Source organism: Tasmannia lanceolata, unplaced genomic scaffold, assembly GCF_043159265.1.
Source record: "Tasmannia lanceolata isolate RefF3 unplaced genomic scaffold, GAP_Taslan_0.1 ptg000008l, whole genome shotgun sequence".
Taxonomy (NCBI): Eukaryota; Viridiplantae; Streptophyta; class Magnoliopsida; order Canellales; family Winteraceae; genus Tasmannia; species Tasmannia lanceolata.
In genome coordinates this window covers 1,045,573-1,059,982 of record NW_027518685.1, presented here as the reverse complement: position 1 = coordinate 1,059,982, position 14,410 = coordinate 1,045,573, and the positions used below count along the sequence as shown (strand labels likewise).

General features: G+C 38.2%; 1 protein-coding gene across 1 annotated transcript; it reads right to left on the bottom strand.

The window, feature by feature from the left end:
- Positions 1–1,844: 1,844 nt before the first annotated feature.
- LOC143883851 (ADP-ribosylation factor GTPase-activating protein AGD5-like) lies at positions 1,845–14,036 on the bottom strand. The gene is made up of 11 exons (XM_077387170.1): positions 13,797–14,036; positions 12,428–12,486; positions 11,762–11,852; positions 6,539–6,593; positions 5,939–6,029; positions 5,583–5,793; positions 5,072–5,309; positions 4,669–4,838; positions 3,692–3,955; positions 3,547–3,605; positions 1,845–2,215 (listed from the first exon to the last, which is right to left on the bottom strand). The coding sequence occupies exons 1-11, from the start codon at positions 13,845–13,847 to the stop codon at positions 2,056–2,058; spliced, it is 1,449 nt and encodes a 482-aa protein (XP_077243285.1). The 5' UTR covers positions 13,848–14,036; the 3' UTR covers positions 1,845–2,055.
- Positions 14,037–14,410: the final 374 nt, after the last annotated feature.

The window sequence follows — 14,410 nt, the reverse complement described above, 5'->3', positions numbered from 1 at the left end:
AATTTATGGTATCTCATCTTTTGAAGTTAAGACGAGAGAGACGAGTTTTATCTTCGTAAGGAAGGAAATGGGTTCGAAAGTACGTCACTGAAAAGTCCTTGCGGTGACCACCGTCAGAACCCCTAACTGCCTGACACGTGTCCCTGAAGGACACGTATTCAGGGACACGTGTCAGGCAGTTAGGGGTTCTGACGGTGGTGACCCCAGAAAGAAGAAAATAAAGGGTGCCATGACTGCTGCGCCCGATCATCTGGCTTCAAACAAAATGGCTAAAAAATGAAGACGTAACGCGCACGAGTTTCTGTTGAGGGGTTTTGACTATTGAGTCTATGTTAGTCAGGAGGTTGGTTTTGAACTTTTGATTGAGAGAGAGAGAGAGAGAGAGAGGTTTGTAGAAACGTTCTTAGGAGAAGATAGTTGGGAGAGTGTTTTAGGAGAAGATTGTTAGGTACCTCCATAAAGCCCCATGAATGAAGGAATGTGTTATAGGCTTGGGCTTTAAGTGCATGTTGTAACTTGTACCAGGTTGGATCCCACCTAGTCCCATGTCTAGGAGGCCTCCACTTTGGACTCTAATATTTTATTGTGCTTCTGCATCTGCTGTCATTGGCGTCTCACTCTGTGAGGGCTCTTACAGACTTTTGGACTCAAAATCCAAAACAAATAATAGGGCATAGTAGTCGAACTCATTAACTGTGATTTTGAGTCTGAAACTGATTATTTAACTCGAAACTGTGTTGAATTTGTGAGTACAATAATCAGTTTTGAACTCAATCAATTCTCAAAGTGCAAAACAAATGAGACCAAACACCATTTTTTGAGTCCAACAACCCAGTTTCAGACTCGAAATCCAAAACAAACAGGGCCTAAAAGTCATACTCATTAATCATTATTACAGTCTAATCAGTCCTACAAATTAGATGGCTAAAGATAACTTTGATCAACAATCTCAATCAAGTAGGCTGATACGATGTTTTGAATTTATTTTACTCGGTTCATTGATTCCGGTTCATGTTTGTGGTTTCCAACTTTTATGGCCATTTTTGGCCTTTTTTTTCCACAAGGCTCTGTTCACAAAACAAATTTTACGTCTATTTTTACGTCGAAAGGAAGACAAAACAAATTTTACGTCTATTTTTACGTCGAAAGGAACGGAGCCTAAGAGTAGTAGTTTATGCAGTGTTGGGAGAGAGGCAAGAGTGTGTTAGAGGACGAGAATTGCCAAGAGAATGAGTGAGGAAGGTGAGAAGTGGCAGGAAAACAGAAAAGAAAAACTCTACTTAGAATAGAGTTATTTTTATGTATTTTTTACCCACTTCACAGCGTCTCCTGACTCTAGCCCTCTCAAATTGTCTCCCTCTCCCACTCTTTCTCCCCTCTCTCACCACTAGGCAAGCTAATATTCCCTAAAAAAAAATTACGGTTCCCAAACATGGCCGATATGAATGGGCTTCTTTAGTTCACTTTTATTCATCAGTCTGGTAACCTCTTGCACCATTTATGATTATATTTAGGAAATCATTCCAATCCTGCTCAAATCCCTAATTTGGTAGATGAGAAGTGGTTACCAAAAGCAGTGAGGAAAAATATGAAATCTGAAAATATTGAAAATACAAGGACGAAATTTTAGAGTGAGTGCACTTCTATAAGTTTGTTTTCTCAAAAGAATACAGGTGATTTAGGGCCACTACAGGTGCAAACATGCAAGTAATGTCCTTGTTTAATTTCCCAAAACATGAAATCTCAATTCCTCAATAAGAAATATCACTCGTGAGTTGTGACATCCAGCTTCATCCAAACCAGCTGGTTCTTATAAGAAGTGCTTCCAACCTCTGAACAATGTATTAGCAATTTAAATTTTATAGCCATTTTCTTACTACAATGCATCTGCTCATACAAATGGAGCTACCCCCCAAAAAAGAAGAGAAAACAAGGAAACAGAAGTGCCTCTACAGAGAACTTACAACCCAACAAGAGAAACTCAAGTGTTATATTTCTTGTAAATGCCTACTCAGATGAGGGGAGGCAAATTCAGCATTCTAACTCCCTCATCGCCTAGTGTTTTGAGAACATCCCTTGCATTAAAGATGAGAAATCATGATCATTGCTTGATTGGTTAGGGGTGATGGAAGAGATGGGGGATGCCGAGGAAGTCCTACTCACTCCAGCAGTTGTTACTCCATTGATTGGTGCAGGTGTCCCCATAGCATACAGGCTGCATGAGAAAGAGAAAAGAAGATGATTACAAAAGATAACCAGAGCATAAGATATATCAACTTGGCTGCACAAGTTCTAATCATTCATTAACAAAACCGCCAACACAATTTCTTAAAAGAATACATGTATACCAAGCATCTTGGATGGCATGGCTATATATGCCTGTACAGATGGTATACATCCTTCAGGTATCACTATACAGACCAAAAGTTTAGCCATAAATGGTAACAATAATGACATTATCACTCATAAGTCATAACACAAGTTATAAACAAAAAGTTCTACCCCTTTAAGCCTATACCCAGCCTATAAGGCTATAACAAAAGTTATTCTACAAGGTAGGTGAAAGTTTAATGCCATATTTAAAAAACTAAATGGGGTCAAGTTGAGTAAAAGTTGACGACACTGGTTGAGGAAAACACAAAAATTGCACTCTGAGTACCCAAGTCAGCTTCTAGTCAATTTGGATTCTAGCCTCATTGAGTCCGACTCAACTTTCTCAACTTTCAAGTTTTTACACCCTGTGTTCAAGTAATTGAGCCTGTTGCTAACCAAAATACGACCTTCACATTTGGTAACAATCAAAAAATAGAAGGCAAGAATATGAAGAAGGCCTGTAAAATCACAATCCCAACTTTCAACTTAGCCAATGGTAACAAACAAAGAATATAAAAAGGCAACCAAGATGAAAAAGACCTTTCCCAACTTTCAACTACAGCCATTAACCCCCAGCAGGAAGCTAGTTCTTTACTCTAAAAATTTGTGAATTGAAGTAGCAAACAAAAACCAAGATACTAATTCCATTCCCAGACCTTATTCAATTCCTTATAAGAAAGGCAAAACAAACCCTGTCATTAACCAAACATTCTAACAAACCCTTTATGCTTCAAAGCTCAAACCAAAAAATGTGATCCCCACAACATTTTCCAAGATCTAGGATGGGTAGATACCTATAACTCGTCCCTAACAAGCTATTTGTATTTTGCTTTTATGAATTTTATCAGAAAGAGTTGCAATTAATTTAATTTTCGATAAATTGATTATTTTTTAGGACTCTACAGCATACTAACAAAATTATTAATGTTCAAAAATATTTGCAATAGCATTCATTATAATAATCCTGTAATTTCATTTGTATGATAATTGGTTCAATAAAACTAGCCTAGTGCATAGGACATCTGAGAACCATACGCATCTCCCATATTAATATCAATACCATATTGCGTCGATATTATCTGCTAATCATATTAAAGTGCCCAGGCATCCTAGCCAGAAATGGCAACCCTGACATCAAAATAACCAACAGAAATTTGTACTGAGAGATGATACCTGGATGTTTGAAATGAACCTGAATTCCCTGATGGATGTGAGGGTCTGATGTTCCCTACCTGTCGAAAGAGAAGGGAACAAATAAGGTACAAATTCAGTGAATGAATGAGGATAAAGGAGGATGTTAAGCTTTTGAGAGCATTACCTGCACAAGTTTCTGTAGGTCATTTTGTCCAGCTATTGGCATCATCATTCCTGGAATCTGAAACCCAAGATTTGGCCAATTCTGTGCCGGCAATGTGCCGTTAAGAACATGGGCATCATTAGAGCTAGGGTGACGGGGTTTTCCTGGAAATGTTGAGGGAGGAGCACCACCAGATTTAGCTGCAGCAGCCATGAGAAGAGACTGCTGCTGGGCCAGGACTGCAAGTTGCTGTTGATGGATGGAAAATGGTGACACCATATTGGACTGCGACAACAATAGATAATGCACTGTCGTCAGCAACTGAGAGTAATAACTAATAACATCCACGGTAACACTAACCAGTGTTCAAAAACTTAGATTCAACTTAGAAGTCAGTTTCTGAGTTCAACTAGACCAAGGCAATGAGTAACCAGCCAACTCCATAGAAGATCATGTGGACTTGGTACTCAGGTCCAGGCCTAAGTAAGCTGGTTCAACTGAGTTTCAGAGTCATTTGGTTCATAGTCACAAATATTTGTCGAGGGAATTTCTCGGAATGGGTGTATATCGTGATATTTTAATTTTTTTTGTTAATTTTGGGTTAATTTCAAAGAAATTGGAAAATGAAATATTTAAAATAAATAAAAATATAACATTTAAGAACAAAATTAGGACAAAAATAATATCATGAATTCCTCATGATATTTTCATGGTAAAAAATAAAATATGAAGATATCTCAATGATTTATCAAATTTTTGGGGAATTTTCTGGATTATGTTATTTTATCAAAAAATAACAAAATATCACAATATTTTCAACAAATGACGAGAGATATTTGTGACTACGATTTGGTAAGCTTTTGGCATTGTCACTCATGAAACAACAAGGATACTCTATCCTTATTCATTGAAGTCGATTCTTATTCGATAGCACCCGTAAATTGTTTGCACTTTGCAGTTAGTAGCATTAAATTCACAAACCCAACAACCAATATAACCTTTTCAAATAGGCTCATAATGTCATTCTTTACATCCTTCCGGTGTTCTGGAGTATGAGTGACAGGTGTTGTGTCTTTAAAGAGATCCTCGATTCCAGACATAGACTGTGTCTTACTTTCAACTGGGTTTGCAGAACTAATTTTCTCCGTGGCGGCGATTGCTTCTGCAGCTGCAAGTTTAAGGTTCAAATAGTGTGTAATCACTGGAAAAGGAATGAAGTAAACCATCATGGAGCACCAGCCATTACCAATAACTGGTTGGGCATTAAAAATTCATCAGATAGAAGAAAAAAGGTTTCAGTGATTGCTTGGATGTTGTCCTTCAGTATTTGCAATTATATATCCCGTAATCAAAAGAGATACGCACAGTGAAAACCTTGGTTGTTGATGCAAAGTAACTTACACTGGAATCCTGCCCATGCGTTATCATCGATAGAAGATGACTCTAGCCCACTTTCACTTGGCCCCTCCATGGAAAGCATATTGAAAAGATCAGTAGCAAAATCAACCTTTGGAAGTGAGATATCTGGTGTAGCTTGAGCTTTGTGTGTGGAATCAGCATGGGTTCCTGACGTGGCTTGAACTTTCTGTGTTGAATCAGCCTGGGCCAAGACTGGTTCGGGTTTTGGATCAGAAGAGACCTGCTTTTATCAGCCAAGTCAGGCCATTTAACAAATTCTTGAAATCCCATTTTTTCCAGCTAGTTTGAGGAAAATAAAAGGGATAAGCTAATACCAAAGAAATCTCAATTTGCAAAGTGAGACATCCAATAAAAATCTAATATTTGACTAGACCATCGAATATACAAGAAAGACTGAGCAAAATAATACAACAAGTCCTTCACAAACTACTAAAAATGAGTGGCAGCAAACTATTAGTTGTTCATCAAAAGCCAATCTACGCATTAAGTTTACCTGATTGGATAGTTTGGGAACCATTGAAATTCGAATTTTTGCAGATTGTGGTGGAACGTTTTTCCGCTCCTCAGATGAATGCCCTGCATTAGCGTAGACATGACCACCCGTATCCCCAGTTTTCTGCTTAGATATGGAAGCCTTTCCTTCCGATGCTCTTGAAGATGATTTTGATGTACCATCCCTTGGAATCCATCTTTTCTCTTCATATCTGGATATTCAACATATATTACTTGATATGAACTTATGGACTGTGCCTTTACGCCTGCACTTGGCTAACAAGGCGAATGAATCAAGGAAACATTGAACCCCATAAAGCAAAGGGTACAAAGGAAAATTATCCCTGAAGAACCTACTTTGCACGAATGAAGTTCTCAATTCCAACTCTGTCATAATTTGGAGGTAGTTCTTCTTCCCAGTAGCTATTAGACTTTTCATTTCCCATTGCTGCGTGCATCGCCGAACCAAAATGAATTGCATTACAGTTCAAAATTTAACACCTGCTGCTGTCCATGGTACAGCTGATTGGAGTTCAAGGTTTTAAATTCGGTTTCAGCCACCGAAACTGAAATATTTTGGTTTCGGCCGAAATCATGTAGAAAATATGATAATGATTTTCTTTAAAAAAAAAAAATTTGACTGAAATGTCTAAAATTTCGGCGATTTCGGTGGAAATTTCGTAAAAAAAAAAGGCTAAAATGAAATTTCAACAGGCATTTCGGCGAAATTTCGGAATTTCAGTGAAATTTCGGAATTTCAGTGAAATTTCGGAATTTCAGTGAAATTTCGCTGAAATCTTGTAAAGAAACGACTTCATGTAAATTTCATTTCGGCCCTGGCCAAAACAAAAATATTTCGGCCATTTCGTTTCATTTCGGCCGAAATTTAAAACCATGTTGGAGTTAATTAGAAAACTCAAAACCAATGCAAGCCTAGGAAATGGTCCATGGGTTTACTTTGAATAAATGCCACCTGCTCCGGAAGCCATGTATCTAACGTAGCGGATCGCACCTGCAGCATTTATCCAGTACTAATCATCAACTGGAGAAGAGTATACTAAAGAAAAATGGTATATACTAAGTGAAACCTATACACATAATCCATATACTGTGCAGCTATGGTAAATTGATCCCAACTACTGTAATACACCTTGGCAAACGCCAACTCTCTGGCCAAGAAAACCAAAGAGTTTAGTGTTTTTTTCTTTTCTTTTTTTTTTTGGTGGAATGATGAGCAACTAAACCAAACAGTTAATGTCAAATGGTGGAGCAAGTTTCACCAAAGGTTGCTAATGTTCCAAGGAAATGAGAAGCACATTCAACCCTCCAATATCAGTGAAGTTTCCAGGGTAATGCACTGCTGTTATAATCATCAACTCGGACAATAAAATAATTAGCTTGAAGAGAAAACGGTTCCTACACACATGTGTAGATAAGTTATCTACACACTAGCTTAAAATAGAGTGGGGGCCACATTATTTGGGTGATCCAAACCATTCATTTTTAAGGCCCTCACATAGATAGGGTGTCCACAAAAAATCAAATCCATTGGATCATCCTAACCATTCGAACTGTGGAGGCAAAAAATGGACTAATTTGTGAAGGTTTAAAGACATCCATTTTACCTCCACAAATCGTAGGGTTGGGATGATCCTATGGATCTGATTTTTTGTAGACACCCTATCTATGTGAGGGCCTTTAAAATGGATGGCTTGGATCACCCAAACAATGTGCGCCCCCACTGTATTTTAAGCTAGTGTGTAGAGAACTCTCTACACATATGTGTAGGAACCGTTTTCTCTTAGCTTGAATGGACCGAAAAATTAAGTTTTCACAAGAGAAATAATAATGTTGTGCTAGGTTATAAAGCTCCCTTAGACCTATTTAATTGGAATAGCCAGTGCCAGTCACTGTTGGCCTAGTCTGAGGCAAGATAAAGTGGCATAGCGCCAACTAAAGGCTACATCTGGTGGAGATTATATGTGGAAGCAACCTTACAGTCAATTTGGAAGGTGTGTAATAAGATTTTCAGGGACAAGCTGATAAAGTGGGTTGTATCTACAAGCTAAGAGAGAAAAACGAAGCACATCATCATGTGGGAGACTTTGAGCAAGGAGTTCCAAGGACTTAGAGGATGATTTTTTTCTTTTTTCTGCCAAGACAAGAGGTTCCCAACTTTCCAAAAGGTTAGAGAGCGTGGAAGGAAATACCAATGTCATCCGCTACTGAGGATTCTACTCCACACATATCTAGCCAATCTGCAATGGAGAAACATATGGTTTATTGATTCCTATGCTTCCACACAGAGCACAGTGATCAATTACTGGCATGTGACGGTCATGAAGATGGTCACAGTGATCAATTACCGGCATGTGACGGTCATGAAGATGATACACTGCGCGGATTTTGTCTAGCAAGGTCATCCATCCAAAATCACATACTATGGGCAAAACCATAATGCTCCACACTTTGGCTAAAGGCGAGGGTGTGGGGCTTGATACAATCTAATGGTAGAATAACTTGATGTTAAAAAACCTTGGAGAGCACTAGATCCAAACCCTTTTGTCATCACCAGAGTTCTTAACGTAGCAGGCCTCTGCCATCTCCAATAGGAAGTCACCCTATACAACTCTCTATCAAAGAAATTCCTTCTAAAATTGATCTTCCAAGATATTTTGTTCTCCTCTCTCACCCAACAATCTTTCACAAATGCTTGTTTATCCACTACCACTGCAAACAAGTCAGGAAAAACATCTTTTAGAGTAGTCTTTCCACACCAATTGTGATACCAGAATTTTATTCTATCCCCTGAATAAACTATGAATCTTATTCTTATCAAACTTGTGCTTTTTTCATTATGTTGGTATCTGTCATCTGACACCCATTGTCCTAGTAATGTTCTATACTTGCTTTCAATAACTCTAACCCATAAGTGTTGATTCTCCTCTCCCAATCTCCAAAGCCACTTTCCTAAGAGTGCATTGTTCACACCTTTCAATCTTCTAATATCCCCCACCCCCCCCCCCACCCCACCACCACGACCACAACCGCATGAACGAACGAACGCGCTCACGCACACACAAACAAAAAAAACTTATTTGAATCTACTAAATTCGCTCGAGAGATTTGAAGATGGATAGCTGATATAGCGGAATGTTAGTAAGTGAGCACCGCCTTAATAAGAGTGATTCTTCCTCCCAAAGATACCAAATTCTACTTCCAGCTGTAACCTCTTTTCCACCCTCTCCACAATCAGGTCTCACCCTCTCTTCCTTCCTAGGCCTTCCCACACCCAGTGGCAAACCCAGATAAGAGGAGGGGAAGTGGTTCACACTCCACACTGTAACCCAGAAGCCTTGCCAATCCTTCAGCCTCTTCATTGGATGTATGAATACCAAGGATTCTAGATTTCCGAAGGTTCGATCTCTGACCTGTCACTATCTCATATCACCGCAGAATAATTTTTAGCTTTATAACCCTATCTTCGGGTACACTAAATATCAACATACCATCTGCAAATTGAAGATGAGAGACCTCCACCCCTTGGTTTCCAATCTTGAATCCTTCGGCAAGGCTTAGTGTTCTTCCTTTGTCAATCATTTTGCTAAGCGTCTTTGCAACAACCACAAATTAAACGGGGATAGTAGATCTCCGACCCGTCACTATTTAGAGCTTGATCTACGTTTCAATGGATCTAGCCCCCCCCCCCCCCCCCCACTCTCTCTCTCTCTCTCTCTCTCTCTCTCTCTCTCTCACACACACACACACACACACACATTTTACATCTAAGCCTTCCCACCCCTAGTGGCAAAACCCAGATAAGAGGTGGGGAAGTGGTCCTCGCAGCAATTAGGAAGTTCAATCGCTGACCCGTCACTATCTCAACACCGCATAATGGCTTTTAGCTTTATCATCTTATCTACTTATGGGACACTAAATATGAACGTACATATGCAAACCTTAAGAAGGACCTCCATCCCTTGGTTTCCAATCTTGAATCCATCGATTAGGCTCGGTGCTATTCCTTTGTCGATCATTTTGCAAAGCGTCTTTGCAACAATCACGAATAAAAACGGGGATAGTGGATCTTTGACCCGTCACTGTCTTTGAGCTTGATCAGCATTTCTATGGATCTAGTGCCCCTTTTTATCTACATCTATTTATGACTTTCATTTATATCTTTCTTTTATTTTTTATGTCTAATATTTTTTTTTTGAATGGCTATATGTATTCATTGATAAAAAGGGGGACCGAGATGGTCATACATCCATATAATGACAAATAAGGAAAAGAAAATAGGAAGAAAGAGGGACACGATGAGAAAGAGAAGCCACAGGCGATAGAGGGGGTAAATAATCATATAGCTCTAACTCCTCCAAAGAAACCCCGCCATTTAGGCGGACCTCTTCACATGCCGAAACGAGAGTTCCATTACGCCCTTCCAATCATGGATCTCGTCGAAAAGATAGTCAAACCTCAAGGGCAGCCCCGAGAACCACTTAGCCATTTAATCACATTAATGGAATCCCCCTCTATCACTATTTTGTCCCAACAGCCCTCTGACAACAATTTAAGACCATGGTGCCCAGCTCACACCTCCATCTCAGTAGCATCAGTGGTACCAATAGGGCCTGCAAAAGCCCATATCACGGCTCCATCATGATCTCTCAAAATACCCTCCATTATGATCTCTCAAAATCCCAGCAATGCCAGCCAGGCCGGGGTTACCGAAACTCGACCCGTCAAAGTTAAATTTTAGGAATCCCACTGATGGCGATTCCCAAGCCACCAAGACATTGTGGCAACGATCAAGACTGGCACAAATCCCTCTCCATCCATACCAGAGATCAAAGCCCGATATAAACTTGAAACTAGGGAGAATCCTCACCCAAAAGATAATGAGGGCAACCACTTTATAGTATAGAGAGGTGGCATTTCTAGAGAAACCTTCGAAAATTCTTGTGTTTCTCTCTTTCCATAAACCCACCTCTATTTGATGTCTAATATTCTTATATGTTTTTATTAATAACAACTTATTTATAAAAAACAGAGAGAATAAAGGGATTTTACCTTGAAGCAAAAATCTCAAAATTTTGTGAATATGACTCTGTTCCAACGATTTGAGCTTCATAGTCGTTTTTCATGGTTGAATCTAGTGGATCTATAATTATATAGGTCATAAAACCTCTTAATCAAGCAAAAGTCCTTTAAAAACAGAAAAAGAAATTATGAAGTTTGGGCATTCGCGTGAATATAACACGATACAGATCTCCCACTAGCCCCGTATTGGGTATATCAGCAATACACCTTGCATATCGACTGATACACTTATATTTTTTGTGAGCCCTCGTAAGGGAGTCCATATCATGTCGAACCTTGCTGGTATGTATGTGTATTGGATGATACTATCTATATTGGCAAATATTTGGAAGCATGTTCTCAATAGGTCCCGCTTGGAGGTTTAACCCAAGTAAAACCCGTTTCAGCTTTCTACAGGAAAAGGAAGTAAGCCATGGATGCTGCCAAGAGGAGGAAGGTTAGCAAGAACAAGAGGAAAACTGTTTACCATGTGTTGTTCAAAAAAACCGGTCATTGAAATGGATCAGCCGATACATATGAAAATTTGAGGGATTCGATATGATTTGAGCCCCTTCATCACCACGTATGAGAAATCACAAGTGTAACGGTCAACTCAACTCAACTCAACTCAACTCAACTCAACAAAGCCTTTGTCCCAAAAACTCGGCAGTCAAACATTGACTCGACCTATTCATACGAGTCATTGACTCGACCTATTCCTACAAGTCATAAAAGCCTCAAAAGAAACACAGAAAAAAATAGTTGAAGGGTATTATAATTATTAAGGAATTATGTTTGTAATTACAATTGTAAGTTATTGGTGTTCTACGAGTAGGTTGTGCCGCTTATAATTAGCTTAGGTGGAGACAAGTTTAGTTAAATTGTTAATCACCCTGATAAAGTTGCTGATGTCAAAATGTAAAGACAAGAAAACTTTCCAGCTAGCAGAACAAATAAAGCAATCTCAATACAACTACGTTAGCTGGAGAAAATTGAACTAGCACAACCATTACAAGTTTGCAACTATATTTGCAGAAGATCCCCATCATATCTAATAATGATCTTAAATGTAAACCATATTCTATAGAAACATAATATGACCTTTGATATGTGTACCCCAAGACTGCGATGGATTCCAGAACACTGCATACATATGAAGATTCCAAGATTAACACTGGCCCATCGTGGGCCTCTGCATGAAAGACAAGTAAACATTACGTCAAATAAATAGCTCTAGATGATAAACTCAAAATAGGTTCTGATCAGGCATCTGTCAATAGACAACACATTTTGCTAAAAACCTCCATGGCAGGTCAGATAAATAGATCTAGAAAATAAACTCGAAATAGGTTCTAATCAGGCATCTGTCAATAGATGACACATTTTGCTATAAACCTCCATGGCATAAGAAATTAACAGAATGATGGTTGAGAAAATTAACAGTGACTAGATAATTTTTTTCCCTGTTAACAGTGCGTTGGGTGAATACGGAAACTAAATAAATTATATGCTACAAGCAACATGTACACACTCAAATATGAGTAGAAAATGTCTCCTATATCAAATGGCCATGAATTCAATTAAACTTCTGATGAAGAAAAAATTGAATGTCTGATACAGTTATAACTTATAAGCATCCATTCCACAACTACTTAAGAAACATTCTGAGTTTCGGAAAAGTTCAATGCAGTAATTGTATAGACACAAAAGTGGCAACCACTCGATGAAACAATTGTATTGCCATCCGCATTGCTCCCAGATACATACTTGCTTTTGCAGTCCGCACACTCCCTGTTCTCAGGCAATTTAAGAAGTCCCTCCAGTATCTGCAAATGAAACTCAACGAATGAAATGAGATCTACACGCGATAAAAAGTAGTAATTTCAATCAGCTAGTTGCTTTGAACCAAACAAAGAAAATAAGGAGAACCAGCTCAAAAGTAGTAGTCCATAAGTGGATTTGCAGATTAGTGAAAAGGGAAAACAAAGGTTCCTAGGAATTACTTTAGAACAACTTTTGCTAGTAAGCTAATGTAAAAGATTAAAATAGCGAAAATTATCCCAATATATTGCATGCACTGCTTTTACATTAAGGCCCTGTTTGGATTGCAAGAAAAAAAAATCTAAAAGAAAATTATTTCTTGGGAAAAATTTTCTTTCCACAATATATAGAGGAAAATGATATGATTATGGATAATTTAGAGGGTTGTCATCGTAAATGGAAAATTCCTCTAAATAAAAATTGAATAGGGTTGGTTCAAGTTTATCTCTTTTTAGAAAAAGAAGAAGCTTTTAGAAATATTTTGATTTACAAACTTTTTAAGAAAATTCCTGCAATCCAAACAGAGCCTAAGTTGATGTATCAAAAGTGAAACGACATGGTATCCTTGATAGAAAGCCCATTTATCAGTTGAATAACAGATTCTTTTATGACGGGGCTTACTAGAGACTGCGATAATACAACATATGAGACAAAAATGAATTTATATCTTCCAAAGAGAAAGCACTGTACAGTGCTACAGTAATGGACTAAGAAAATCAAATACTCTTATGTGGGAGCAAGTGAATTGGAATTTTTTAATTTTTTTGTTTTGAATGGTGTGAATTGGAAATTTTATTCGGAAAACCACGATCGTCGGCAAATACAAAAGGAAGTTCACAATTCATGAACAACGGAAAATAAATAAACAGAGATCAGCAAGAGCTCCTATTTACCTTCATCAACGGGATAGCGAATGAATTTTACAAATGAAAAAAATAAAGATATATAAAAATAGATCCAGAACCAGTGATCACATAGCAAGGAGACTAAAAAAGACCGAAGAACCATTCTACTTAACCCTAAATTCATGCTCGAAGATTAGACACCAAATTCATAATCCAGACACAAGGAAAAAAGGAATCTCGTAAAAGGAACCAAAACAAGGATCTTTAAGAACCCTAAGATAATCAAACCGAGAGAGAGAGAGAGAGAGATAAATTCTACATCGTAGATGGAATGAATTTCCATTCATGTGGAATACTGAGGCTCGTCTAATTAATCATATATCAAACATTAGGGTTTTCAGATACTCATGAAATGCAATAAAATCAAACGATAGATCGAATTCGGATACAGAAATTGGGAAAAAGAGTACCTTTTTGTGTCTAGCATTGAGCTCTTTGGTGACCGAAGCCTTCTCATTCATGTTGCTTCTGAAATTCGAAGGAAATTTGAGAGTCTGATATAAAAAAGAGAGAAAGCGAAAGAAAGAAGGGAAGGCCCTCTTTCTATCTCTCTCCCTCTCCCGTCCAAAGAATCAGAGAAAGAGAAAGAGAAAGAGAAATTGAGAACTGCACTAGTGTTTCCTGACGTTTTGTTTCGAAAAGCATTTTAAGATGAAAAACACAGCAACATCATTCTAGTACAATGTGGCTCCTCCACCATAGATCGATCCTAACCGTTCATTTTATACCTTTGCTTTCCATCTCTTATGACCCAAAAATATGCAGGATCGGATTAATGTTCTGATTTCGTTCTGTAGTAGATTCAAAGCAATGCCTATCAAGCGATAGGTTCTGGTCCAGGTGCACCTATGCTGGTCATAGGCTGAGCATATCAAATTAATGATCGAATCATTTCAAACCGTCGGATTAAGAAACGGATCAATCTTGAGACAACAGACGCCACTAAAATCAATGATCCTTATTTCAGCAAGATCTAGCGTTAATTTGTTTTTATTTATTTTATTGAGGAATTCTAACTGAAGGG